The sequence below is a fragment of the Falco punctatus genome (genome assembly GCF_963210335.1).
Source record: "Falco punctatus genome assembly, chromosome: 3".
NCBI lineage: Eukaryota > Metazoa > Chordata > Aves > Falconiformes > Falconidae > Falco > Falco punctatus.
Window position 1 is genome coordinate 105097696 of NC_137582.1, and position 27769 is coordinate 105125464.

The 27769-nt window shown below is 43.7% G+C and overlaps 2 protein-coding genes across 3 annotated transcripts; both read right to left on the reverse strand.

Annotated features, from left to right (window-relative positions):
- Positions 1-5391: 5391 nt before the first annotated feature.
- Positions 5392-15625, reverse strand: TNFRSF18 (TNF receptor superfamily member 18). The gene is made up of 7 exons (XM_080380092.1): positions 15514-15625; positions 14693-14758; positions 9039-9173; positions 8456-8543; positions 7873-7961; positions 6780-6920; positions 5392-6529 (listed from the first exon to the last, which is right to left on the reverse strand). Exons 2-7 carry the CDS (start codon positions 14751-14753, stop codon positions 6378-6380), a joined length of 666 nt encoding a protein of 221 aa, XP_080236218.1. The 5' UTR covers positions 14754-14758; positions 15514-15625; the 3' UTR covers positions 5392-6377.
- A 3730-nt stretch (positions 15626-19355) lies between these two features.
- On the reverse strand, positions 19356-27352 carry TNFRSF4 (TNF receptor superfamily member 4). 2 transcript variants are annotated; one of them, XM_080380074.1, is made up of 7 exons: positions 26939-27352; positions 24428-24550; positions 23964-24065; positions 23485-23551; positions 22719-22948; positions 22272-22397; positions 19356-21547 (listed from the first exon to the last, which is right to left on the reverse strand). In XM_080380074.1, exons 1-7 carry the CDS (start codon positions 27078-27080, stop codon positions 21477-21479), a joined length of 861 nt encoding a protein of 286 aa, XP_080236200.1. In that variant the 5' UTR covers positions 27081-27352; the 3' UTR covers positions 19356-21476. The 2 variants fall into 2 exon arrangements, with proteins under 2 accessions (XP_080236200.1, XP_080236201.1); XM_080380075.1 differs by lacking the exon at positions 26939-27352 and adding an exon at positions 26558-26932.
- Between the last annotated feature and the right edge of the window lie 417 nt (positions 27353-27769).

Below are 27769 nucleotides of genomic sequence, written 5' to 3' on the forward strand. Positions count from 1 at the left end.
GAAGAAGATATTTTGAATCCATTCCCAATAAAAAGTAACAAAGATGCAAGAACGAGTAAGACTGGACTGGAAATTGGAAGCCAAGCTTCTTTCAGACCGAGAGGTGAACAAGGATCTGCGCACAAGCTGTGCTCCACGGGCTGTGGTTTTGAACGGGCCATTGCAACCAACGCAGGATCTCGTGATTCTGACCTCAACTGTGCACATATGCTTCAAGCAGAAATCTTTCTCGATTTTCTTAACCATATTTATTACTTCATTCTTATCAGAAAAAGAAACATTTTAAAATACTGTGTGAATGCTACAAATAAAACTCTTGCCTGAACCTAAACTATGTGTACAAAACAGCATTCAGGTAAGTATCAGTTCGAAGAGCCATTGTCTTCCTTTGAAATGGCAGACACGCTGCAGTTCTTGATGGTGAATAGTCCCTTTTCTATAGCTTTTCTTCCTTGTGCAAATCAAAAAGAAATATTAATCCTGGAAGTTTTCATAAACCAAAAATAATTTCCCAAATACTCAAATTTCTGTCTTCTACCCTCCAGGAAGAACAACCCAAAAACCTCCAGGCTGAATCAAATCTATTCATTTTGATGATTTCAAAATACTTATTTGGATTGTGAACACCTTAGGAATTTTTTCCACCGCCCTACATATGTAGCACTGAAAAGGAAGCATTGCCACAAACCAAACCAACCAAGCACTGAATTTCAAACAGAAGTTCTTAGTTACCTGTAGCTTAATCACCCAGGTAGCATCCATGGTGCAACTGCAAAGTCACCTGAGCGAGCTTTGTGTGGCCCTATGTTCTGTACCAAGTTTTCCTTTATGCAGCTTGCACTGGCCACATGTCAATCAAGAGAACAGGCAACTGATTATACTGGGAAAAAAAATAATTCAACAATATTAGAAGAAAAAAAAGAAAACTAACAAAGATATGCCTACAAGCACCACAAATTATGAGCCACCTTTCTGATGCTTTTAAGAACTGAACAGCTCTGCCAGGTTGGGCTGAAACTAGGCAGTAAGTTGAAAAGTTATTTGGAAAAAGTTGTGTAATCACACAGTTGCTTAACTTCCCATTCCTTGGGAAAGGAGGCAAAAAAAAAATAAAATTAAGGACAGGAAGTCCCATGAAAATATTGGTTTACCTTCTTCAGTTTTAGAACACAAGTAATTTTCGGGGAACATGAGCAGACATGGTAGCAGAACAAAACACTGCCCACTCATATCCTTAGTTGCCTTCTGTTTGAGCAAGACCTCTAGCAGGGGAAAAGCCGTTTCTATACCTCTGGCATTTCTCTTACCCTGTTACTCTTTTGCAGCTAAAAAATGAAGAAATCCCCAGAGCTCATGGGGCCCCCACATACCGGTGATCACTGTTCACGTGTGTGGGTGAATGGCTGTAGGAAAGGGTATCGCCTTGCTCTCCTGACCACTGCCCTGCATTCCCTAAAACTGTGTGGGAAGGTCTTTATCTGATTATGAACAGCAAGCCACTTCTAAATAACAAATATTATTTTAAACAAAGCTTAAAACTTTGTTTTAAGAGCATGACATTTCTTAAACATTTACAACCAGAGAAAATCCAGAACAAGTGTAGATCCCGAAGAATTTTTTCTATTAAACTCTCGGAGAAGGTGCATGAAAACAAGGACAGAAACATAACTCCTTTCCTCTGCTAGGTGCCTTTTCCCTGCCCTAAAATTTTGCCACCTTACCTTTTCATTTTAAAAGTAAAAATTTAGGAATACTGCTCCAGATTAGAAGCACAACATGCTAAATGGTATCAGGGAAATAATAGACGTTGCTCAGAGAAAAGCTGCTAAATTTGGTTTTGACTTCAGAGCTCGGTCCCTGGAGTGGCAGGGCTCACTGGAGGGTGGCAGGACCCACGGTGAGCCGAGGTTCTCCCCTGAAGGCCAGGTTCAACCCTCACTAGCCAGTCACTCTCCCTTTCGGGTGCAGGGAAGGGAGCCTCGGGCACAGCTCAGCCACCTCAGCTTTTTAAAACACGTTGTGTTAGTAGCCTCCTAAAACTTACCCCTCACCGGTACGCAGGTCAAGAACTTTTTTTACAATGAGGTTCCCCAGTTCATAGAACCCACAGACAAGTTTAAGATATGTGCTGGACAACTCCTAATAAAACAAGGACTAAGTGTTACCAACTGTCCCACAAAAAATGGCATTTTTTTCCATAATTGTGAAATATACCTTTTAAGCTTCAAGTACATATCATGTAAGACTTACTATGTCCTCAGTCAAGCCGTAATTTGATGTTGTAATTTCGGAACCTGCATAGATGCCTTTTTGTTAGGACAGTCAAGGAATCTTTTCTTTGTTTTTTAGATATCACCATGTATCGTTTAACTACTACTACATTTAACTACTCATGGCAATAACATTAATGAAGCATTGTATTTCTAAATGTGTTTGATCACTCAGCCTCTAGAAACCTTGGGATATTTTTTAGGGATGTTTTATTTTCTCTTTTGAAATAAGACTCATGCAAAAAATAAAATTGTTACAGACATCGAATGGGATGTAAATGATCTGCGGGAGAAGCCTTTTTTAACCTACAGTCCATATACAGAGATCAAACCGAAATTCAAATCAGACCTTGAAAAACGCCATAAAGTCTGGGATTTGAGCTGAAAATTCAGCCATGACCCGATTCAAATACTGCAGTAATTGCACACTGATTAAATAAATCTGTTGTTCTTTCTGAATGGAAACTTAAATCCAGTGTTTACTTACAAGCTCACTGTTCTCAGCCCATAGCTTTCATTTCCTTTGATGCAAAGAACAGCTTTTTTATAGAAATTCTCCAGGGCTTAAATGATTCACAGTTTGGGTTTTTCCCTCTGAATTGGAGCTTTAAGAAGTCAGGAAATTGGTGGCTTTTCCCATCAACAAGCAGCCGTCAAGTCAGGTGGTTAGGTAAGCAGGAGGTGGAACTGGTCTTGAAGGTTGGCACATAGAAACCCAAAAGGCTGCTGTGCAAATTTCCAGTGAATAACACGGCTCCGTTCATCGTGTTTCAGTATTAACTGGCAGTGGCGGCGGCCATTCGACACCCACAGCCCAGAAAGTCTTCTACACCTCACCAAGATCTGATGCATGTTGCCGGAGGCACAGACTTCCACTAGACGCTCAAACCTTTCATTCCCCAAATAGTAAGCTCTGCTGAATTTTTTTTGCCCAAAATGTTGCTGCTTCTCTGTCAGGAATGGAAAAAACGGTCAGTCCCAGCATCCAGCTGCGTTGGGAGCGGGTGGCTGAGCAGCTGGTTTAGCCAGTAGCCAGGAATCGTTTTGCCCCTTGCTTAGAAACGGAAAAAAGCACAAGTGCACCAACCTAAAATTTGGTGACAGAAGAATTTGGTTGGGGGTGTGTTGCTGAAATAGCCAGAGTCCCATAAGAGAGGGGGAGTGAACTGGGAAAGGAAAACAAAGTGCACTCCAGGACACTGGGCTAGGATGACTTAAAGAATAAAACCTTACGTTTCCAGTTGGCTTAATTACATCACATAGGCACTTTGTTCAATTTTCAAGTTTATTTTAAAAGGTCACAATCAGAAATCTTGTTGAATACATTAAAAAAAATCAAGAAGGGTCAATACAGAGCCCAGAATAAACACGGCCAACATAGAAGGAGCAGTAAGAAGTGGCTTTATTAGCCAGCGTTTAGACTTATGACTATATTAAACCCTGCAGAGAAACTGCTTACAAGGCAGAGGCAGTCTTAGACTTTTTAAAAGTTTTCACATTTAATCCAATCCAATGCTTTTATCTTTCTTTGGCTGAATCTCCAGTTCATCTCAATTAAGAATTTGCACATTTCCCAAAGCAATGGAGGAAAACACTCTCTTTTAAAGTGAATTTCACACAGCGATATCTGTGGGGAAAATTATCAGTAACGCAAGAATTAACAGTAAGAGGATCAAAGAAGGCAAAAATACATTGGAAGTACTAATTATGTCTCACATCTTTTTAGGGTTGAGAAGTATCACTGCTCCCCTTCTGCATGAAGGGAAAGCTAAAGAAAAGGGCTATCAGTTGCAGTAAACACAGCAACAGAGAAGGTAGAAGATTAAAAGTAGCACTATGGAGGAATACACTACAGTGAACAAGGATAACCCTTTGCATTTCATTTCCCCTTACAATTATTTCACGCAGTTACAAGATTCTATAATGTGCACGCGTGCGCACACACACACACAAAGAAAGGCAGAAGAGACAGGATAACTCCTCTTGACATAATCACTGAAGAAATGTTCAGCAAGAAAACCATGTCCATGAATCATAACATTAATCCTTCAGCTCTGTTCAAGCTTGCCAAGACCTCCTCCCAAGAAGGCTTCAAGAAAGACCAACTGGAAAGAGCTTAGAGAGAGAGAAAGAGGTCTAGAAACCACAACCTGTGAAGCTGGGTAAGAGCCTAGAGAGACCAAGGAGATATGATAGCTTATGAATGCTTTAAAAGATGCTGAAAAATCCAAGTTTTTTTCTCATAATCATAATGGATAATATAAATGTTAACTAACAAAATCTCTCTCCTTCTCTGACCTGAAGTCAGTCACTGGACTGGATTGCCCAGAGAGGTCATGAAGCCACCTCCGGGCCAGCTGAGCAGGCAGATCGTTGTCCAGTCTTGCCAAGCTCTGGCACACAGAGGCTATGTGAGTAGCTTACCCAGGCAATAACCTGTTCCACGGCCCAGGGTTCTCCGTTCACATATCTGTGGAGGCAATAACTTCTGCTCCACAGCTACTGTAATTTCACAGAGCCCTACTGAAAACAGCATGTCATTCAGACTTGGAATAATCAATCCCCTTTGAGTATTTAGTAAGGTGATTAACAGAAATGTCATTATTCTGTTAGGGTTTAATTTGGAAGTCCTGTACTGTTTACATTATCTGTAAGAAATCATGAGGAAGTTGCTGTACTGTGAGATATTTATAACCTTTCATGTGAAGACTGAGTCAAAACTCATTTTTGCCTGGAGCTGATTCAGTCATAAAAAAGCCTACTCCAAGCAGCCTTCATCAGAAGGCATCCAGAGCCTTGAATCTATTATTGCAGTCACATAACACAAAAATAATTACATTAAAAAGACATTCAGGTTTTAACTAGTTGAAGCCACAAGCTAGGTTCATGTTTGAAATCACTGTCAATTCACAGCAAGCAACCAGCTCCAGCTAAACCCCTGTCCCTTTAAACTCAGTCAAAATAATTAATTCTAGCCATGTTAGAGCTCTATGAAACTGGAGGAGCACTAATCTAACATTTAAAAAAAATCCTCCATGGTACAATTTCCAGTAAAGGCAACATCTTTTAGCTGATGATCAAGTCACTGGAGCTATGCTGGTATATACCAGCAGATGCTCTCCTTCTTCTGAGGTGGAGAAAAAAGCATCAAGAACAAATGCAGGGCTTTTCTCTGCTTTCTACTATCTTTTTCTGCCATATAAACCAGGTGAGAAGAAAGCACAAAACCCAAGGATTTTCTCTTGGCAGCATGATCCACATCTGAGCCTTTCAGAAGTCTCCCTTTTGTATTCTAGTACTCCAGGTACCAAGGATTGCTGAGTTACAGAAGAGAAGGAGAGAGATGTTACTCCCTTCTTCCCCTGGTTTCCCTGGAGGGGATGAGAGGGTCACAGAACGTGCACAGAAACATGTCTGCAAGCACAAATGATGGGCCGGTGGCACCCACACCGGCACCTCTGTGCACTGAGACCGGCCTAACCAACACCTTCTGTTGGGACTGGAGAGGAGGGTATGAATGATGGAGAGCCCTGGCCCTTTGCTGCGCAACAAAGAGGGCAATTTGGCAGGACTGAGAAGTCCTGTCTGCTCAGCAGCAGGTAGGGTGGCTAGGCACAATGCCTCATCCCCTTAATGAGCGTGAGGACACATCCTGGGAACACGATAGCTTGTGGAAGCTGTGAGAGCCCTACCGGTACCTCCGCCTTTCCCATGCACCAAAAGGATGACAGTGGGATGCCATCCTTCACCACAGAGACGTGCAGCAGATGCAGAGGGGAATAATGACAGGAAGGGTCCCTGGTCCCAAACACAGTTGAAAAGAGCATCAATGAGGGAAACAAAAAAAAAAAGAGAGAGAGGAAAAAAAGGTCAGGAAACTTGCAATAGTGCCAGACAGCTGAACCAAATGTCAGCCGGACTTGGTACATTTTCTTTTTCTAAATGTTAAGTTTGTTGAGAAGAAACAAAGCGAAACTCCCCCCAAACCCATCCCTTGTTGCTACGTCTATAACGATGCTTTATGCATCCAGCCCCTCCCTTCTGGTTTTTTTTGAAAAGCTGAGCTCAGCTCCCCAGCTCTGACGGCACATTGCAATTTATCTGTTTTCATTGTTGGCTCTGAGGGTGGGAGTAGCAAGGCTTTTCTTCTGGTGTTTTGTCTCCGTGTTCTTCTTCTGGAAACTGGCAGCTGTAAGTCTCTTCTCCAAGGTGTGACAGTTCTGGAGCCCCCGGCAGCCTAGGGAAGTTATGTTCCAGATCTGCAGTGAGAATAAGCAAAAGCACTGCACATACAAAAGGTCTTCACACATGTCAGCTGCCCGTTACCTTTACCAACACAGCCTCTCTCTGAGGAAAGGACAAAGAAACTAACTCACGTGCCCAAAATCACAGAGTAAATCCATACTGACTCAATTTATTCAACTTAATTTATTCCATTCTGACTCTGAATCAATGGACACACTGCTCACCACTGAAAAGCTGCACAGAAGTCCACAAAGGTGCACTTACCGTCAGCCATGTGGTATTTTTCTTTCTTCAGTGACCATATGCAGAAATGCAAGAAGAAGGTCAGCAAGATGAGAACAAATACAGCCACTGCAGTAAGGATAGCCAGGATGGTGGTATAGAGAGAGTCAGTTGTAACAGGAGCTGCAATTAAATATATTTAATAAAGATTAAGAAATCATGTGCCTAGCCTATTGTTAAAGGGAAGGCAGTTCTTCCAAGGAAATTTAGAAATTCATTTCCTCTTTCTGTGGAAAACAATTTTACAAGGAAAAAAACAAACACTGCAGGTATTAACAATAAAACGGAGAAGCTCCAAGTCAAGGGTGCAGTAGGTCACTGTCTGCGGTAAGAAACATTCATGCTAAAAACCCACATGCCTGATCCCTTCGTTGTTCAGCGCCTGTCTCTCTTGCAGCTGTCACTTGTTCTATCTGCTCTGTTTTGGCTTTTGCTTTTTTTCAGGGCATTTGGCTTCGATGTTTCCCTGATTAGCACTACAGCATGCCAAGTTTTCACACTTGTGTCTGCCTCATGAAAGTTGAAAGTAGCACCTTTCAGCAATTTGTCTCAGCAGAACTAGTAATTTCTCTGAATGAAGGGCCCAGACCTGAAAGGCACCAACTCATCGCAGGGACAAGGGTGGGGGGGAAAGCAGGAGCAGTGCAGCTTGCTGTTTTCAAGCTACTCAGTACCTGCAAAGCCTGTACCTATGTATTCCTATATAATTTGATCTATGATAGGATGTGAGATTTCAGTTATGGGTGTTGACTCAACCAATACTTGCAAGGGAACTGGATGACTAACTAAGTTATTGCCTTCCTAAGAAAATCTAGCAAAACAGCAAGAGCAGTTCAATGGAAAACTCGTAATTTGCCAAATAAGCATGCTCTATTCATTTTCTTCATTACTGACAGTGCTTTAATGGTGGAATCTTTGCCCCAGTCAACAATTCTACATATATTAATATTGCAAGAAACACAACAGTAATTTTCAAAGCAAATTTTCATGATAGCAAGCTCTGGGTGATAACTATGCAGCAAGTCACCAAGTGAAGAAGCGTAGAGAAAAGAAACAAATCATTGTGAGAAGGTACCTTGCTCCAGATCTTTAGCAGGGAAACCACATATTGCATTATGTGTACTGTTGCCTTGCTTGATTGTTAGAAATCCAGAACTTTCACAACTAAAAGAAGAATAAAAGTCACATTTAGAATGTCCCTGCCTTTCCCCTCATTCGTCTCCAGCCTCTCTTGGCTCCCTTTCTTCCTTTCCTCCACTCCTCCCACAACTTGATTCCTTTTCTTTCCCTTTTTATAGCAGTGCAGGTAAAGTTATGGCTGTTCCCGAACAAGATAACACACATCACAATTGTTTATGTGCACAATTTTTTTAGTTTGTTTCAAGTGATGTTCATATTTGGAATTATTTTGCATCAGTTTGAGCAGAACTTGGAAGGAAGTTGAACACACAGCAGTTCGTCTTAAGTGCCGCTTTTACTATTTTATAAAGCCAGAGGAGGAAGAAATATCATCTAGTGCTGAATTTAAAAAACCTCATCATTTAATCTCATTGGTGATCTTGTCTTTGAATCAATTTTATTTTCTAATTTAAGTACTAATCATTTGAGAATTTTATCACACATATTTCCAAAGAAGAAAAGTATCAATAAATACATACTCAGTCCAGTTACGGCACCAGCCATTCTTAACATTGGAATAGGTTCCTATCTCACATGGTTTACATTTGAATGTGAAGTCTAAAATGCCTACAAGAAAAGAGAACATGATATTATCAGTCAGTGCCTTTACCGAAAGATGTGGATACAACAGATTAGAGCACGATGCATTCCCTCTACACTCTTTCTGCATTATGAATCACCCCCCTGGAGAAATACATGAGCAGTTCTTGCCACCTTCGCGTTTTGGGAAATGTATGGGGGAAACCCCTTACAGAAGAGGTACGGAACAGTCTGATCTGACAGCAGAGGGTTTGAAGTTAAGAGGCAACACAGAATAAAAGTCTTCCACTGACAGTTCTAGCAGCTTGGAAGGAAAGTAATACCGAAAGTCTAAGCATAAAAGTGAAAGTCTCGGAATTTAGGAAGGGAAGAGTTTTAGTCACAGAGGTGACAGTATAAAAGCCATTTCTCTCTGCATCATGAGCCTTCCCAAAAGTAGGTTGTAGCAAGTGATGGAAATTGCTGCTCAGCCAGCCACTTATACTGAGCCCTGTTTAGCGCCACTGGCATTTCTTTAGTTACCGAGCTTAACCAGCTCCTCGCCCTCTGCACATTCAGGAAGCTTTTTGCAGTAGAGACATGTGTTATCGATACAGCTGTATCCCTGACGACATCTGCAGTCATGGTCCTCAATATTTTGGCATATGCTGTTGTCTCCTGCCAAAAAGGAAGAAGTTAGACTTGCCTTTGTCATGGAGGACAGAAAACAACTTAACCATTAGTCTTACTGGCTGATACAGGTGAAATTACAGGTTCCTTACTGTACTGTGGTGGAAAAAATGGACACCAGCAAGATATCACTCCCATGCACACTGGATAAAGTTTAGAGTACTCAAATTCAGCACCATTCAGATTTTTACACCATGGTTATCTGAGCACTGCATGACTTACCACTGTAACCCCTCTCTCTTATCTGGAATACCAGCGCAGGTCCTGCCAGACAGAAGCAAGGCAGCAGGTTTGCTTGACTACATTGTGCAGATGTAGACACTGTGGGGTGAGGAGGGCACTGCCAGTGTCCCAGGGAACCACTACACATTAACAGGCCGCCCAGTCAGCCCTCAAGACACTGCCAGCACCCTTCTCAGTTAGGCTCAGCCAAGTTAGACGAGGGATGCCCAAAAGACCCTTGGCCAGTGAAGCCAGAGCTCCTTTTCCATGCCTTTCCTAACAACAGCAGCTGCTTCCTACACTGCTGGCAGAAGTGGGTCTAAATCCAAGCCATAAAACCAGCAACGCTTCCTGCCCTCTGTCCTTCTATTTCTAGAGGAAATCTGCTGTGAACTTTGCTTGCACTCAAAAAATATCACCTCTAATTCTGACAGGCTCCTGGGTTCATGAAAGCAAAGGATTGATCATATATACTGATCCCATCAGTAAACAGTATCAAGCAGTCCTTCGGGCAGTTGGAGACCAGTTAGAGGAAAAGTGCTGTTCAACCAGGAAGCCGTATAACCTTAAAGGAAAAAAAAATACAGAGGGAAATGCTGGCTAGTTTGATAGCATGCTTAAAAACCCACAGTGAGCAGCAAAGATCAAGCAAAGATTATCTCCTGAGGTTGGTCATGGAACATACAGGGCCACCAGGGCACTGCCCACATCTTCCTCTGCCCACTGGCCTCCTCTTACTGGCCTTCAAAGCTTAATGAAGACTGGCAGCCTGGGGATGCTTCCTTCGGTGTATGACCAGCGGGTGATTCTGGAGTTGATCCCACTAAGCAATGACTCACCTACCTCACGCCGAATGACTTTATCTCAGTGGGAAGGGAAATACCTTGGGATCTCCACACTACTGAAGACTCTACAGCTCTTCACCCATTGCTCATTCCCACAAATCCCGTGTGCCTGCTCACTCCTTCCACAGGAAGCTCAGTGTCCTTGCTGTCAGTTGAGGCAGATATATTCAAGCTACGATTAGATGGGAGGCTGACTCCGATCTAGGCACCCATGAAAGATGTAACTTCCCAGCTAAAGCTGTTGCTAGCCTGTGGGACACCACCACAACCACACCAGCCAGACAAGTCTTCCAGCAACTCTGTTTTGGGACAAGCACGGAAGGAAGGTGTGTTCCTTGCTGTAGGTCACACAAACAGTTGCATATTCCTTGCTGTTCAGCTCTGGCTACTGTCACAGACAATACTAAATTAGGAAGAATAGTATGATTGCTCCTGGGACCATGGAAGAGGCCCTCAGAATCACCTGTTCTGTCCTTCAGCCCAAGAAGCACAGAAATGTTACCCAGTAAGTCCTGCAGCTAGCCTGTTCTACCTCTCGTGCCTTAATTTGACTTAAAATTACAGGCAAGTGAGAATCCATTACCATCTCCCCACCATCCCAAGACCAGGCAAGGTCACAGGTTAGACCAGGCTGTTGAAACTAATGATCACCTGAGACCTTGCCTGTGCATCTACTTGTGGGCCAAGCACAGGTCAGCAGAATGGAGGGATTGAAGTGAGATTGCTTCCCACGCTTCAGGACCACAAATTGCGGAGGACAGCCTTACAGAGAGCATCAAGCCCCGTATTTCCTCTGAGGCCTGAATGGCACAGACCAAGTTTGAAACCATGTTTGAATGGAGCAAGGGCTCAGAATCAGTGTTAAGCGAACACTTTCTTTCCTTGCAAGCAAGACCACAGAAACTTAGCTTTTGCTTTCCCTTTCCCACTACAGGATAACAAGTGTAAGCACATAACAATTCTGAAACACCAGTCTACTCTGAAGTTTATAGCTAAGGCACATCATGAATTTAGGGGGCAGGAAGGAAGCCCTTGCTGCTTTGTTTTGCATATAGAGTTACTCAAGATACATTTACATACACGCACACACACACACTGCCTGTTCCCCATGCTCAGTTACCCTGGTTGACATAGAACAATGTTGACAATCAGAAAGACAACAGGCACATCATTCCCTTACCTTTACTTGAGCTACATTTGGGGCAGCATTTCTTTTCATATTTATTGATTATTCTCAGTTCACCATCCTGGCATGGTGTTGCCAGAGTTTGCTGTGTCCATTGCCATAGGCACACCACCAGCAGCAAGCAAGCTCGGATCTTGATGGGACTGACTTCACTTGTCTGTTCAGTCATGTCTTGAGCTATACAACCCCCAAAGCACACTAGGGGGCTTGTATCAGGACTTCCCTGCAAAAGTACTCTTTCCCCTGATGCTGTGGAAGGCGCTGTGCTTTTTGTGGCTGCACTCTTCCTGTTCCTTTAGGGGGCGGGGAAAAGATTTTATTTTACGTCATTAGTTTCTTAAAAAAGCAGGGCTAAGCAACCGCACAACTGTGACTCCATTAAGAGAGCAGCAGGTTAAAAGCAAGGTGTAGCATCACATAAGTTTATTTTCAAGGGGGTTTGCAAGTTGATATACAATTAAAAATTAATGCAATGCAAATTAGTGTGTGAAATTCAGTGCTCTCAGACTACTTCATTCTGACTTAGATACCCTAACGAATGTAGAAACTTTCAAGGATTTAACTACCAGATTGCAATGTATAGTCAGTCCACCCATCAGATATTTTGATTCTGTTAATTGTTTTCAACTTCCTTCACTCTGGATCAGAGGACTCTTGAATTATTTTCCAGAGCCAATGTAACTCCTGGATACCACAAAACCAAAGAACAAATACTGGCTTCCCCAAAGGCTGCAAGATCAGCCCTGGGACCAAAACTGAAAATAGCTGCAATGGGCTCTTCAGAGACACATACAGCTGCTCTGACCACTCCACCCTTGGGATTTAGACAACAAGACAGCTGCTCAGCAAAACTGTACATAGGCACAGACATGTTGCCTGTAATCATCACCTGCTGCTGGGTTTCAATTCCAAAATGTGTTGCCTTATACAAACACGTATGGAAACACCCATCTCCGCTTTATGTGTAGACAGCTTGCTTTCCCCCTCCTCCCCTTCTACTTCCACTATACCCTAGGGTTTACTTCTACCCCTGTAGCTTGCGGTTGCTTTTATGTGTGCACAGTGATGACAGTATTTAAAATCTGACCTCATTCCCAACTGAACGGATGAATTCCGATGCAGAAGGAATTTTAAAGGGGTTCTTTTCCACGCTGCCTGTGATGACGAACAGGTCAAGGCAAGGGCGAGTCAGACCTGTGAGAAGACCTGTCTCTAGAAAACGCCATGCCTACAGCATTTGACACTTGCCCTGTTACTTCCTTAGTTTAATACACAGCCAACGAAGCCTGAATAAACTTCTCAGACATCATCACTCTTCCTTCAGTGTGTTCTATGCTTTCTTCCTGAAGATAAATCTATGGATCTCAAAGAGTAGGTTAGTCAACACACTCTTCACTTACTCTTTGGTCTGTTCAGGGATCTGCTTGTGTTCCTGTCATGGACTGGAAGCAATCAGATTAGTTTGGTACACAACAGACCCTTCTGATTTTAAAAATATACTCCACAAAGCTGCTCGTAGTCTTAAATGTGCTAGGTGAACCCATTCTATCAAAAGATGACATCCAAACTAGCTGCAAGTGGGCAAAAGACACCTCTCTGCTGTCAGTTTTTCCCACATAATTAATGCCCCTAGAAGGCCAGCTGTTATGGTTCGGAAAATAAAAGCCTCTTACTTTGTACTTCTGCTGTACAGGAGATCCCCTCCTCTTCCCACACAGCACGGCTCCTCACACTTCTCAGAGCCTGCACCACTCACGCTACAGTGGAAACAGAGACTCATGGCCAGCTCAGCTGCTGCCCAGCTTACCAGGACTTTTTACGAGGATGTGTAGTGATAGAACAAGGGGTAATGGTTTTAAGATGAAATAGAACCGATTTAGATTAGATATTAGGAATAAATTCTTCACTCTGAGGGTGGTGAGGCACTGGCCCAGGCTGCCCAGAGCAGCTGTGGGTGCCCCATCCCTGGCAGGGCTCAAGGCCAGGCTGGACGGGGCTGGGAGCAGCCCGGGCTGGGGGAAGGTGTCCCTGCCCACAGCAGGGGGTTGGAACCGGATGATCTTTGAGGTCCCTTCCAAACCAAACTATTCTATGATCTGGCCATAGAGAGTCCTGGACACCACGGTTCTTGGGTTCAGTCACCCAAGTCAGGATTCCTTTCACCAGCAATTCCAATCAGCATAACCACGATGCTGTGGGCAGCGCAGGGACGGTTTACAGCTGCTGGTCAGGGTGCTGCCCTTGGACAGAAAACACGGTGCACTCAGCAGCATACAAAACTTTCTCACCCTCTTCAGAACTCTGCAGTCTTACACTGAAAGACAAGTTATTAGGCAAAGCACTTCAATGCTGCAGCAACATGCTCTGCAGACCTTACCTCCTCCATATTCTTCAGAAGTACAGCAGTAGCAATAGACTAGACCATGGCTCTCAGAAAAGACAAGGACAGTGCAAATGTTCCAGATGGAGGAAATGGCCTTTCCCCGTCAAGCTCAAAGACAGGTATTAATAACTAGCACTGCCTAAATACCAAATACAAACATTAATCAGACTTTTGCTCAGCATCATGAACACAGCAATAGAGAAGGGACCTCCAAAGGTCATATTGAGACAACTGGCAGGAGGTACACAAGGGATCACCAAGCCTGGCAAAGGTGGCAGGCAGGCAGGCAGTTAGCATATGTGTTATCTGATACCTGGTGTTTATCAGAACAGGAACTAATAGGTTCTTTCCTTTTATCTTTTTTTGAATGTTGTTTTTTTCTGAATTGGTCTCTACATGTTTTCATTCTTGTTCAAGCATTACAGTCGTGCACAGATACTACCCAGATGATGGAACATTTACAGTCAGATCACAGACAATAGCTGTACATGCCAAGTCTAAAGCTCTAGAGTCAGCAGTGACCTTTCAGAGACAACCTGACTATCTGGCTTTAAAATCTTTGGGGGTTTTCTAAAGCTAAGCTTGCCTGTCTCTGATGTACGGTAGTGACATTTCATCTGTCAATCCCTTCCTCACTCAGTTCTGTATGTGATGTATGTCAGCACTGCTAGGCTTCATGCTGCTGCCTGATCCAGTAGGGTTCCCAGCTCTCTCTGCACCTATTGATAGAACAAATGCCTGTTTCACTCATCTATAAGCAGCAGTTCTCACCTCACCACCACCTGACTGCATGGTGGTTTTATTCAGCAGCAGCTACAGAATTAACTAGACAATATTTAATTAAGACATTTCAGAAATCAGGAATCCTTACCATCTTTTATTTTCACACACAAGCAGAGGTTCCATGGCCTGCAGAGCTCCTTTTGATTCATGTGACCTGTGGTCAAAATGATAAGCCCAAGAGTTAAAAGGCCATTGGAAGCAATGTGGTCTTTGGGGTTGTCTGAGGACACATACCATGAAGTGCCTTCTTTGCATGAAACACGAAGGCAGAGCAGGGTCTTGAACAAGCAAAGAGAAGCAGATGGTGGCCGAGATGTTCAGCAACACCTCAGGGTTCAGAGTTTAGTTGCCACTAAAAAGGAGCATCCAAATGCTGCTGCTACTGTCCCTTTGAAGAGAGACTCTGCAAAGGCTTGTGCTGGTGTTTGAACCAAAGGGTCTCTTGTGTGCCAGGCTCTAGTTCCCATTCTTGAATGAAGAGGTCTTAATGTTTTATGACTGTGTCCAAGAAGCAAACCTCAGTTCAGAGTGCGGGGCCTCAATGTATCAGGAGACCTGAGGAAGACAAGTTTCATCTCCTTCCTTCAGCGAAGGAAGGGAGGCACAAAAACACACGGCAAAAGACCCCAAAGGCAATGGCTGGCTTCCTCCCCTGACCTCCACAGAAGGACTCTCTTCCAGCCATGCCTGCCCACACCCGTACATCTCTCAGGGCAAATTAAGGCTGAGACGTAAGTGCACACTGTGATGGAACATAAGATGTTACAGATCTCCTAATCCTTTCTTCCTCCCCTGTGCTACCATGACCTGGACATATAACATGAGGAGGAGTGCTCAGGGATGAGATCTGAAGGAAGAATCAGTAGATTCCTCCACCCAACTGAAACGCACCAATGTGGCAGCTCTTACCTCTCTCCTCAGGGCACACGTTCTTAAGAGTATTTACAGAACTGGCTGCAAATCCTACTTTTGCCCACCATAAGGATATCCAGCCATGAGCTGAACGTCCCACACATCGCCAGGTGCCTCATTTTACAGTTTCCTTTTTGCCTGGGGCCACTGGAGCCGCCAGTTTTCTGAACTGTCCGAATGACTAACCTTTTGGAAAGAACAAAGAAAAAGAAAACAAAAGATTGCAACCACTTCTCAACCACATAGTTAGTTCTTGCAAGTCCAGTGCCTTTATTGACACTCCTTGGACTTCACGTCATCAAGAGTATCGTTACTACAGAGAGTGTCTGGTTTCCTGACATGGAGATTTTTCTGATTACCCATAATGGGTGACCGCAGAAGCCGTGAAGTTCTTCTACAAGTGAAGAGGTTCTTCACATGAAATCTACGTAATTTCTGAATGACTAATTCTATTGTTAGACCAATGTATAAATTGCCTTGTAAGCTCCATCTTTTAAGTTGCTTTCATCCCACTGTAGAAAACTCCACTACTAGCTACAGGATTCTCATTCTGTCATATGACAGAACTTGTCTATGCTCTCGGGAAACAACTATCAGTCGGTCTTTAAGATCCCTTTACTATGCCGTGATAGCTGTAAGAAATGTTACCTGCACGAGGCGAAGTGACTTGCCACACCAGGGAACCCGTGGTAGAACAGCAGTTTTAATGGGCTGCGAAAAGTGCAGAGAAACAGTCAGCGCAGGGGGTCAGGTCAGCACTGCAGCAAGGACGTGGTGGGGCTGGCACCAGAGGGGGCACAGGGACATCGGCTCCCCGGGAGGATACCACACGAGCAGTGACAGCTCACACAGTACTGTCCAAAGACTGGGGTAACCAAAAAGCTTAAGGACAAATAACCTGAAACTGTAAGTCAAAACTGTTGCATTCCTTTTCGTTCTGCTGCCCTCCAGGTCAGCCTGGAGATTTTGCAGTGACTAGGACTGGCTGCCCGAGGTGTTTCCAGACGTTGGGGTATTTGTGTGCCTGCCCTCTTTTGGCACACAGGGAGAACCGCTGCCCTGCACACCTGCCCCGGGTGAGGCTGGGGGCACAGGGGGCAACGGGGCAGAAGCACAGGTGATCCACAGAGTGCCACACGTGGGCTCCTGCGGCAAGTTTAATTCTCACCCTGAAACAATTAGGGCTTTGCGGAGACCCCTGGGTCCTTCCTTCCAGCAGTGCCCAGGCCCCTGCGGCACGCACCCACCAGAGCCACTGCCTCAGCCAACGGAACGAGGCTCCTGGTCACCTCTCGGGGCTGTCCACACAGCCTGGTCGCCAGCAGCAGTGACTCCTTGCACGCTATCCCAGCGGTGCAGAGGCCAGGTAGCAACGTAACTGACATTTATAGAGGGAAACCAAATCAGGCAGAGGCAAAAACCCCCAAGTTCCCGACGCTACCACACTGAGTACTTCCTTTCCAGCTCAGCAGCTGGCACAGCGCGCATCAGCGGATGTGACCTTTCTCAAGTGTCTCATGGCAAACCTGAATCACTTTGATGCACTTCTCAGTCACAGGAGAAGTTGAAGAGAAAATGCAGGAGATAAAGGATCTGGCGTAACCACAGCAGAAGAAACTTGTCATATATTCACAGGGAGGGAAAAAAAAAAAAGAAGGAGGAAGTGAACATAAAAAGCATAAACTTAACGGATCTGTGGTTTTGGTGTTGGGTCTTTTTTAATTGTAACTACTGAAACATGAAATACATGTTAAGTGCCAAACCTGCAGTCTGAAAGGAGCATTCAAGAACTGCAAAACTCTGCTCATTTACCCAATTTTTCCCCAACAACTCTCTCAGACACCATCTATTCTTGTCTTAATCCTTCTCCAAAACTGAATGCAGCAAAGCAGTAAGCAAAACAAACTTCCATGTTAAACACACAGACCTGTTAAAACTCCAGGCAGCCCTATGTGGTAGATGTTCTCACATGCAAGAGAGAAAAAATTTTAATAGAAAGCCCAAAGACAAGAGGGATTAGTGTTTTGGTTGGTTTTCTTGCTGTTTTTTGTAGACCTAACCTCTGCCTGCAGCTAATTACAACCAATGCAAGGGGCTGGCCGTGTGGCCTGTAACTCACGGCTGAAGTGAAATTATTCTTGAAAAAATGGCATTATTCTCACCCATAAACACAAACTTATAGGAATTATTAGTCAGTTTTATAGACGGTTCTTAAAACAATCAAGAGGCCAAATTTTAGTGACAACAGTTACACAGAAAGTTTGGTGTCTGCTTAAGTAACTTCCCGAATCAGGGCCCTATGGCAGCCAAGATGCATTCAATTTACAAATCATATAGGTTTAACTAAGTACTCTGACTGCCAATGCAGTTCACGCTAAACCCAGTTAGCACTGGTTTGCAAGAAGAACCAACACCTCAGTTTACTGCATTACGCCGGAAAAAGTTTCCAGTACAGCCCTTTATTTATCTTCATTTGCTTAGATGAAGCCGCACAGCGCAGCCTGAGCGTCTCCAGCGCCTGGACAAGGGGAAACCGGAACGGCTGAACAGCAGGGACTTTGCTCTTGACACAGGCCCCTGCCTCTGAGGAGGGAAAGTTTCATTTCTGACACGTAGGAAGACAACCGTGGGCAGAAGGCAGCGCCAATTTGTTAAAGATTCTCTGCCTATTTTTAAACTACTTTCTGCCATTGTAGGGAAGACTGGAACAAAAAAATCTAAGCAAGTTTTTCACAGAAAAGTGACAAGACTGAAGACGGCAATTAAAAATATTTGTTATTTCTCTATTCAGAGTGAAATATCTACATTAGTTTGTTTAAACCGGCAATCTACCAACACCCCAAAAAATACCAGACCATAAATGCCTCCACTCCTATCAAATGTTATTATGATTTAACTCTTCTGATAGCATGGGACGTCTTGGCACAGTGCTTGGACACAGCTCTGCACAGCCCTGCCAGCACAGACAGGCTCTTGGGCGGGCGCAAGCACCGAAGCCAGCAGCCACAGCGTCTCCAATTTTCCAAATGCTGACGAGCAACCGCAACTGGCCCTCAGCACCCTCAGCACCCTACCTCTGCCATGCACTTCCCGGGCCAGCACCAGCTCTTTCCTCAGCCAGGGAGAAGCTGCGCCCTCACCTGCAGGAAGCCTGATGGGGGGCTGAAGGAAAGCACTAGAACACGCTGCACCCCGGCACCTTCCTGTGCAGCTGCTCTAGAGGGCGGAAAACAAGTCAGATTCGTGGAAACAGCTGATGAGCCCACACCAGAGGAGCTCTGCTGCCACAGCAGCACTTCTGTCCAGCCAGCAGCTCCTCGGTTCCCGCGGGCTGTGCTCTCACCGTACCGCCCGCAGCCCCGCACAGCTCCCCAGTTATCTGCGCCTTGCTCCGTTACATGGAAATGCGGCACTTGCTGCGCTGCCGCTGGAGCACGGCCTATGAACTCGGTAAGCGTCGTTTCTGAGAACGCCTTGGGTGTTCCCTGGAACGCGCTCCTCCGCTCCGTCCGTCGCGATTCGCCATCCAACCCACTGCAAGATGACAGCACCTAGGCCACAGCACACTTGCGAAGGCCTCTACACCCACGACAGGGGCTCCATGTTTTTGAAGGGGCTGAGCCTTATCACCTCAAATGCCCTGGCAACTCTCAGGTCAGAACTGCTGCCAGGCCAGATTTACAGAGAACACCACGACACAGCTTCCGCCAGTTGCACAGAAAGCCAGGGCAAGGCAGAACGCAAACTCAGCGCCTGCTGAGCTGACCATCTGGAGATGCTGCTTTTGAATAACTTTTTGCTCATTTGTACTCTCCAGTCACACACATCACGCACGTGCATCTAGCTGCTACCACAATTTATTTCAGAAAGACACTATCACACTTTGTGTATAATACAAATGTTTATATACATTGTATACACTCTTCAAAATAGGAAATAATTTCCAAGTACACCATATGTATAACATATAAGAAAACATATGTTTAAAAACATGTTTCTAAACACCAGTTGTATTCTTGAATACATTTCCTATTGCATATTTTGGCATATGCTTTGGTACTGTGTAAATAAAATACTTATTTCTAATGAGTTATCTACTAAGGAGTTAACAGTTCAAGGAAAAAACACTTCCGTATTATATAACTTTCAAGTTTACTTCTTCTTGAACTTTTAAGCTGAGGTATGTAAATCACACCAAAATTTGCTCACAATAACACTTCAGGTTACTCTCAGAGACTTTAGATTTTGAACTTGCTACCTAAAATTTGAATGCTTTCCAAAACTGCAGCCCGATTAACTTGTGGAAAAACATTACAGAAGTAAAATTCATTTCATACAGCGTACAGGCAAAGAACCAGGTACTTTAACTGCACAGAGACCGAATCAACAACGCTTGCTCAGTTCTGAATGCAGGTTGCACTGACAGCACGCAGGCACAAGGTGATCATCCAGATGAATGGCCAGAGCACTGCTACGTGATCTTTGCACGTCTTTGCTCAAATGCAACCCTTGAAGGCCTGGCCAGTCGGCACTGTGTTAGGAGTTCAGCTCTTGCTTCTTATCAACAGAGAACAGCTAAGGAGTTACTCTTCCCTGAACCATCACAAAAGTATCGTTCATCAGCAGAAAAACTCCAAGTGTCCACGTATGTGCTCTTAAGCCTAAGACATAAACAGACTTTCCCCAGATCCAGAGCACTGCCTGGAACCAAACTTGCCTGTGGGTTTCTCTCTACAGCCACTGCAAGCAATCAAGCCCCACAGAAATGATTTAAGCTAAACAATTTTACTGTGGAGATGTGCAAGTCTGACTGAAGCATCAGCCTTGCTGATGACAGACAAGCCCGGCTACTCAGCACAATGGGGTGTCCACCGCGAGGAAGCACACAGCGTGTCAGTTGCCCAGGGCTTACAGATAAAACATCAGTTATACATGGCAACTTCTGAAGTTTCCAGCGCAGACAAGTGGGACCCTACCTTTCCTCCTATTTTCAACTACAGTTTCTACTAATAATATTCTAATCAGAAATTACCGTTGCGTTTGCCTTCTGGCAGTCCACATATTCTACCTTCCACACACAGAGTAAGATCTTCAGGGATATAACCAAACACTCAGAGATCTGGAGCTACCTGGTGATCGTGAGTAATTCCACTTGTTGGCCTGACGATGGGGATGCTGCTCAGTGTGTTAACATGACATTTTCTCGATAGGTATGTTTGAAGAAATGCAGAAAAGAGAGGTGGCATTGAATAGCCATCTCCCAGCAATCACTTAACAGCTAGGACCAGAATCCCGGCACTGTTCTGGTGCATGGCTAGCATGAGAGTTACCAGCAATGACAACTATGTCTGAAGGCATAGCTGACATATGCCACTCAACACGATCAAGAAGAAATAACTTTAAAAAATGGAAGCACAAAGGAAGGTGGCTAGGTTCATCAGGGGAGATTCTCCACCTTAAGTGAAGAGAGTTCATTTGGGAACTACAATGAAACACTGAAGGTACCTGAGAGCATGTGTCTACATGCTCTGCTTAGCAACTGAGAATCCTAAGACAAAATATAAATGCAGTCATAAAGCAGTTCTTTTGATTTCCCTGTTTTTCCCTCTGCTCAATGATCAGCTCTTACACCTTTCTAAACACTTTCTTCAGTCCAGCGACAATTGCCTATCACTACATACAGAATTGCTAGCAATGCACAGAGGACTAAACTAACGCAGCCCTGGCAACAGGGATGCTGTGCACAGGATCTGCCTAAGAGAAAGAATCACATGATTCCACCAAGAACAGCTACTCCCATGGGTCCTAATGCCAAAGGGGCCGCAAAACGAGACTCAAAGGAACCGAAGTGCAATTAAACAGTTACACACACACACACTTAAAGTCACAGCATGCTCTGTCACATCACTTGTTACGATCGATTGGCTCAGAAATGCAGGAAACAGTAACGTAACATGGAGTCAGTTTTTGATGAGACTAGAATTGGAGTCAATATGTTCTTCCTGGATAGGAATTCGAAAGCTCTTTGCATCTGAAAAACAGATAATAAAATAAATAAAAAATACTGTATAGAGCAGAAGAAGCAGGAAAAGGGAAGCCAGGGACTTTTCCAGTTTCATGGATGACTAGGCACCTATGAATGACATATGGCTCAGTGCTTGTCTTTCCAGCCAGTGCTAGAAAACACCAAGGATAGGGAAGTCTATTTTCATTCGTTGCTCTATGAATGGAACATGAGGCAGCTGTGGGCTGACTCAAGAGCCAGGCTGCCACTTAGTTCTGAATACAGAGTTCAGCTCTTCTCAGTCAAACCTTTCCTGTGTTTACAGGAGACAGTTCAAGACAGTTCACCTCTGTGTAGGCAAAGACTTCAAAATATGCTTTTTTAAAGACTTTAAAATATTTTGATTCTGGGTCCTCTCTGTACTGAATTCCCTGCACAAAATCATTACATCATTTTTCAGGGACTAGGTGGGGGGCGAGGGGAAGTTATAAGGCATTAAAATCAAAGGAAGAGAGAGAAAATGCTTCTGTGTGGCAACAGGCAGGGGAACCTGTGCTCTGTAAGAATGCAGACTTGAGACACTATGACCTCCAGTGCATCAGGACTAAATAGAGGATCAACCACTAGTAGTAACTGCAGATGACACTGTGCTACTTAGCCAGGTAAACTTCATGATTGAAATTATCAAAGTTCAAAGAGGGGGCTGTGATCATTCTTTCCTATATATTTTTCCCCATAAAAAGAAACTCACCCTGATGGTTGTTTCTGAAAGGCCTCTTCTTGGTCTTTTTTTTGGCTGCTTGGATAATCAACAGGAGGATGGACATTCCACTCACTATGAGCAGTATCAGACAAATGAGGATAAGGAATAGAGACCCTGGAAGAAAACCAGAAGAAGAATACACTAAAAAAGATTCATGTTTCTAGCTGGAGTTCCCACAGCTTTCCAGCTTCAAAAGAAGGAACCAAGAACCCCACAAGTACCCCTGAACCACAAAGCCTAGAAGTCCCAGCTGCCAAGCAGACTAGCAAGAAATCTGGAATGCTGTGTGTGTCTCCCTGAAAAGACTGTGCACAATACAGATAAGGTTTCTAAGAAAGAGTGTGATTTCATTTCCAATGAGATCAGTTTCAAGTGAAAATTCCTGTCCAGCTGTAGTAAACAGAGACACTAGACTTGGCCATTCCTGCTCCTTACCCCAGTTAGGCTCTGTGGGGCTCTCTGTATCCAAGCAAGTGAAGGGAATCACACTGGGTCTGGATGGCGAGAACACTGCGGTCGACATATTATTCCTGTGGTCAGCGGTGGAGAGACTCAAAGCAGGTGTTGCATTCTGAGAGGCAGCTGCCTGTGTGACATGGTTGCTGCAAACAGCATCATCTGTTTTTGTCCCTGGTCGAAGAGTACTTTTCCCAAGAATGCTGCAGCTAGAGGTGTAAAATAAATCGGTGCAGTTTTTCAGACAGTTGCACTAACGACTTTGTAAGTGATCTCCATGGAACAAATGAGTGAACATTACAATCCTTGTGTTACAATACAAACTCAGGCTTCACCTTTCCTAGATTCTACAGATATGTGAAGAATAACTAAGCTAACTGAAGTTATTATGGAAAAAAACTGACAATCTGTGTTTCTTAGCATCTGTACATGTACAAACGCCTTGAAGCACTGCTGCATTTGGCAAGGGAACCTTTTGCTATAGAAACAAAACATCCAGATGTTAAAAAAAAAAAAACAAACCACAGGCTGTTTTTGTTGCCGTAGGTGGAGAGAGAAAGGGCAGAAGGCAAAGAGATGCTTCAAATCAGTATGCAGACTGCTCAAGGCTCCTGGGAGGCATGAGGAACATAGTCGCAGTGCACCCACTGCAGTTTTACTCTACACACCACAATTTGGGCATCAACTGCTTACAGAAGCAAACCTGAAACGTTGCTCTGAACATGTTTGGAGCAGGGATACATACTTGGTCCAAGGCTGACAGTTTTCATTTCCTCCTACAGAGTAAGACCCTTCAGGACATGGTGAGCATACTGCAAAAAAAGGAGACGGCAGTTGAGTTCAGTTAGCAACGTAACTGCATGATAGCTACTCAGTAATTTTACTAGTAGTCTAGCCTACAGAACAGACACAACAAAACCCACACACCCTCTGAACACCGTAGTCATTGCAGCAGAAGTAACACAACATGCTCAGTGTTCATTTCAGCCTGCAGCTGGCAAGGTTTCCTTTTTCGCTACTGGCTAATTATGGCTATTAACAAGGAGAGCATTAAGATTTCTGACAGCTCAGGAATCACAGGGCAACAGTTTGCTACAGCTACCCTGCTACAACACTTGCGCAGAAATATCAATGAGACAAATGACAACAGCTTTCACACCAGAAATAACGACCTCATCTGAAGCGAAGGCAAGAGCTGGAGCATCTGACACGTCACTAACTTACCACTTCCCAGCGTGTATTTGGCATGTGGCATGTAGCCCGCAACACACATGCAAATTCTGTCAGATGTCTTCTCACACTTCTTCACTTCCACGCTCCCCTTCCCTAGCAACAACAGAATAAAGGGCAAGTGAGAGGCAAGAAAAAAGTTAAGAAATAAAAAAATATATACATTAACTAGTCAGTGCCTATCTGTCATGTGTAGAAACAACTGCAGAGAACCATTTATTAACAATTCTGAAAACACCTTTTTTCAGGCAGTACAAGCCTGCTTCCTTCGAAGGCTCTACCATCAAAACCAACCAGGAGATATCAGCTATTGAAATGATAACCCAGTCTTTGGGCTTGGTCATCCCAAGTGACAGGCTGTATGCCATCAGCCTTTGAGGAGCACGCAAAGAAAGCATATGAAGACTGGCTGCCTCCCAAACTCGTATCAAGAAACGTCCACCATGCAGCTGACTTACTAGTGTTGCAGATTGTACAGCTCTTGCAGAAGCTGTGGTTGTGCTCACTACTGAAGTACTCATCTTGACAGGGGGCACAGACTGTGTCTGCTGTTGCAGTGCAGCGCTTTCTCATTCTTTCACCTAAAACAAAGACCATGTAGAAAGGAGGAACTGATTGTTATCAGAAGGAAACCTTCTTTGTTTTCATGCACTAGAATGAAAGAGTGCCCAGAAAAAAACGGTTCCACCTACAACTCTGGCTGAAAACATTCAGCAGATTTAGACATGCCAGAATCCCTGAAAGTTTTGACCCATAGTATCACTGTAGATTAAGCAGCTAAACTGGGCTAGCAGGGGCCTGGTGACTTGCCCAGAGTTGAGGCAATGCTCCAGATGATTCTGCCAGTGGATTCCAAACATCACTTCTTCAAACCACCCTTTCATATGGTTTAGACATCACAGCTTGCAGCCAGTGTCAGTTAGGAAAAAAAGCAGGGGTTTAGCATAGCAATAGGTCTGATCTCCAGCATAATACAATGGTTTTACAAAAGATCTTGCCTTTCCTTATGAAATAAATCATGCAATTCAACCCAAAGTAATCCCAAACAGGTACAAAAGATGGTAATGGACTGCTCAGGTTCACAGAAAATTCATTAGTCAAGCAGTCAAATAATAAATGTTTCTAGTACCTTTGTGCTGGCATTCCGAAAGCCCATCAGGCATGAAAGAATGTGGTTATATTTTGATATGCATCTGTATTGGCACCCAACATCAAAGTTGTTACTAGCTCCATTTCATGAACGGTGAGACACAGCGCAAGACGCAAGGCACGCGTTTATTACTATTCCAAACAGTGTATTTGTATCGCACAGGACGTTTAAAAACAAGCTCTGAATGCTTGGTACCCCCAAATTTCAACCTGTACGATACACAGTACTTACACAGAATTCCAGATTGATGCGCTAGAATGACAAGTTTTGTGAGCAAAGCCATTTGCCCAAACTGAAACAGCAAGTTAACAGTGAATTTTGGAAAAGGAGTTAGACATGTTCCTTCTATCTCACTAGCTTGTCTCCATACCACACAGCAGGAACTACGGACAGCTTTCATGACCAGCGTTTTTACAGTTGAGCTTAAATACATCCTCATTCTCACAGACTGTTTCATTTTGGTTCCCCATTTTCCCATTCTGCACATGAACAATGAGCACCAAGTCTCTTGCTCGCTCCAATTTTCTCTTCATTTATTGAGTGCTATCAGTGGCAAAATACCAGATCTCTTTAACTATCACAATATAAGCAAAACATTTCTGCACTTCTACCATCTACACAATCAGGAAGAAACTATGAAGCAACAGCAGCAGATTTGCTAACAATGCAAAAAAGCTGATGAAAGTTCTTTCAGTGTAAAGAGGAACAAAAAAAGTTTAGAGATAAAGTATTATCTGTATCTGCACACAAATACACCTTTCTTTAAATCGAGTTCAGAAACACTCAGATTCAAACATTTTGAGAATGCAATAAATTGAATTTATTCCAATTAGCATCTTGAAGACAATACTACAGCATCAGTTCACACCATATTGTGTAGTAGACTTAATTATGAAAAGAGAAGTAACTATTCTGAAAGATGCACATAAAACCATACGCAAGACTTCAAGTTGCAACTGCATTTAAGACATGACTTACACCCTCTCTAGGTGTGTACATGCATGTACCTGTCTTTTAGTACAGTCAATATTGACTGTACTAAAAATAACCCCCTTTGTTAAGGGGATTGCTCCTTGAACAGCTGTATTACCTGTTAATTCTTGTTACACTTCATCACTAAGTCATTTCTATAATGAAATCCCAACTATTAAAATATTTGAGGTTTGACATTTTGCATTTGTTCTTCTCAATACTGCATTGCCTTCAGAGACAGTCAGATTGTGGAAAAAACCACACACATGCAGAACTCAGAATTCAGGCTCATTATGTTTCTACAATAAGAAAGGAAGAAACAAATACATTACATGTCAAGTTACGCTTTGCTAACCTCTGCCTATGAATCAAGCATATCTTTTTCCTCCATAAAAACACTCCAAGTAGTATAAACCTCGTTACAAAAAGAAGCTTAAAATACATCTATACCACCAGAATTAATTACCTGACATTTTCCATTCTTCTGCAAGATTTCTGAGCTTCTTTCTGTGGCAGTAAAGGACAGTGACATAAATGCTACCATCTTTTCTCAGCTAATGCTCCCACAATGAAAATGCCCAGACTGACACGTTAAGCCAGATGAGCCACACAAAAGAAGTCAAAGAACATGTAGCTCTTTCAAAGAGGATTCCTAAATTAATTTATAGAAATAATCTCGGTCAGTCTATACTGAAAGTCTCCTCATCAAATGCTTTCTCTCCATATTATGCTTCCTACATTTGCATGGTATTTCCATCCATCAAGCTGTTTTCTACCAGTCATGAGTTATTAACTGATAAATATTACATCAAGCAAGTATAACCAACATCCAGTGAAAATTACTTACCAGGGGCACAGTCCTTGCAGCATTTTTCACCAAAAAGATATTCACGTTCTTTGCATTTCAGTCCCAAGCAATGGCTAACAGTGACTGCCAGCAGCAAGAACAGAACAGTAGAAAACTGTGAATAAAAACCCAGAGCTACCATAATGCAGCCCTACTGTCCCTGAAAAATTCTGATAGCAGCAAACTCTTGGAGAAGAGATTCTAAATCGCTGGTGACCAGCACAAATTCATGTCAGTTGCTGGGAAATTCCCAGCATGTGCTCCACGCCCCCATCCTTCTTCCCACACCCCACAAACCCACTTTTTTTCTTCTGTTCACAACTGAAATATTCATAGGTAGAAAGACAGCATGATGACTAGTGTTATGAAAAGATTTCCAGTCACAGCCTTAAACCAGAGTGCCTCCAGCCAGGTATGTACCTTTCTGCACAGTGCTAAACACAGGTCTTGAACGCCAGGAGAGCTGGAAGAGATGATCCTTGTTGTTGTGAAGAGGAATGTTAAAGCCATACAGAGGTAACACCTGAAAACCTTCATGAATGAGAGCCACAGGCAGAATGAAGCGTAGCCCACAGGCTTGCTGCTTAAAAGACGAAGTACAGATTCTCTCCCCTTGGTCTCACCCTAACCACAGACCCACAACTTATTGCTGCGTAACAAATAAGGTTGTTAATACATTTCTCTTCCCAGGGAGAGTGCAGAATCACAGATCATCAGTCATCTTGGTATTGCCCTTGGTATTTGGAGACAGCAAAAGCTACAAATGAGAAGCGTTCGCAGTGTCCATTTCCCAGTCCCTTACTCCCAGGCTCCCCGCACGGCCGCTGAAGA

Excerpts from the sequence above, each read along its gene's own strand:
- TNFRSF18 (XM_080380092.1), bottom strand. The coding sequence starts at position 14,753 with ATGAATCAAAAGGAGCTCTGCAGGCCATGGAACCTCTGCTTGTGTGTG. Across the intron at positions 8,544-9,038 it reads CGAGGAGCTGGTTAAGCTCG|GCATTTTAGACTTCACATTC; the intron begins GTAACTAAAGAA and ends CTTTTCTTGTAG. Across the intron at positions 7,962-8,455 it reads TGGTGCCGTAACTGGACTGA|TTGTGAAAGTTCTGGATTTC; the intron begins GTATGTATTTAT and ends TTCTTCTTTTAG.
- TNFRSF4 (XM_080380074.1), bottom strand. The coding sequence starts at position 27,080 with ATGGTAGCTCTGGGTTTTTATTCACAGTTTTCTACTGTTCTGTTCTTG. Across the intron at positions 24,066-24,427 it reads CTGTACAATCTGCAACACTA|GGAAGGGGAGCGTGGAAGTG; the intron begins GTAAGTCAGCTG and ends TGTTGTTGCTAG. Across the intron at positions 23,552-23,963 it reads CAAATACACGCTGGGAAGTG|TATGCTCACCATGTCCTGAA; the intron begins GTAAGTTAGTGA and ends CTTTTTTTGCAG.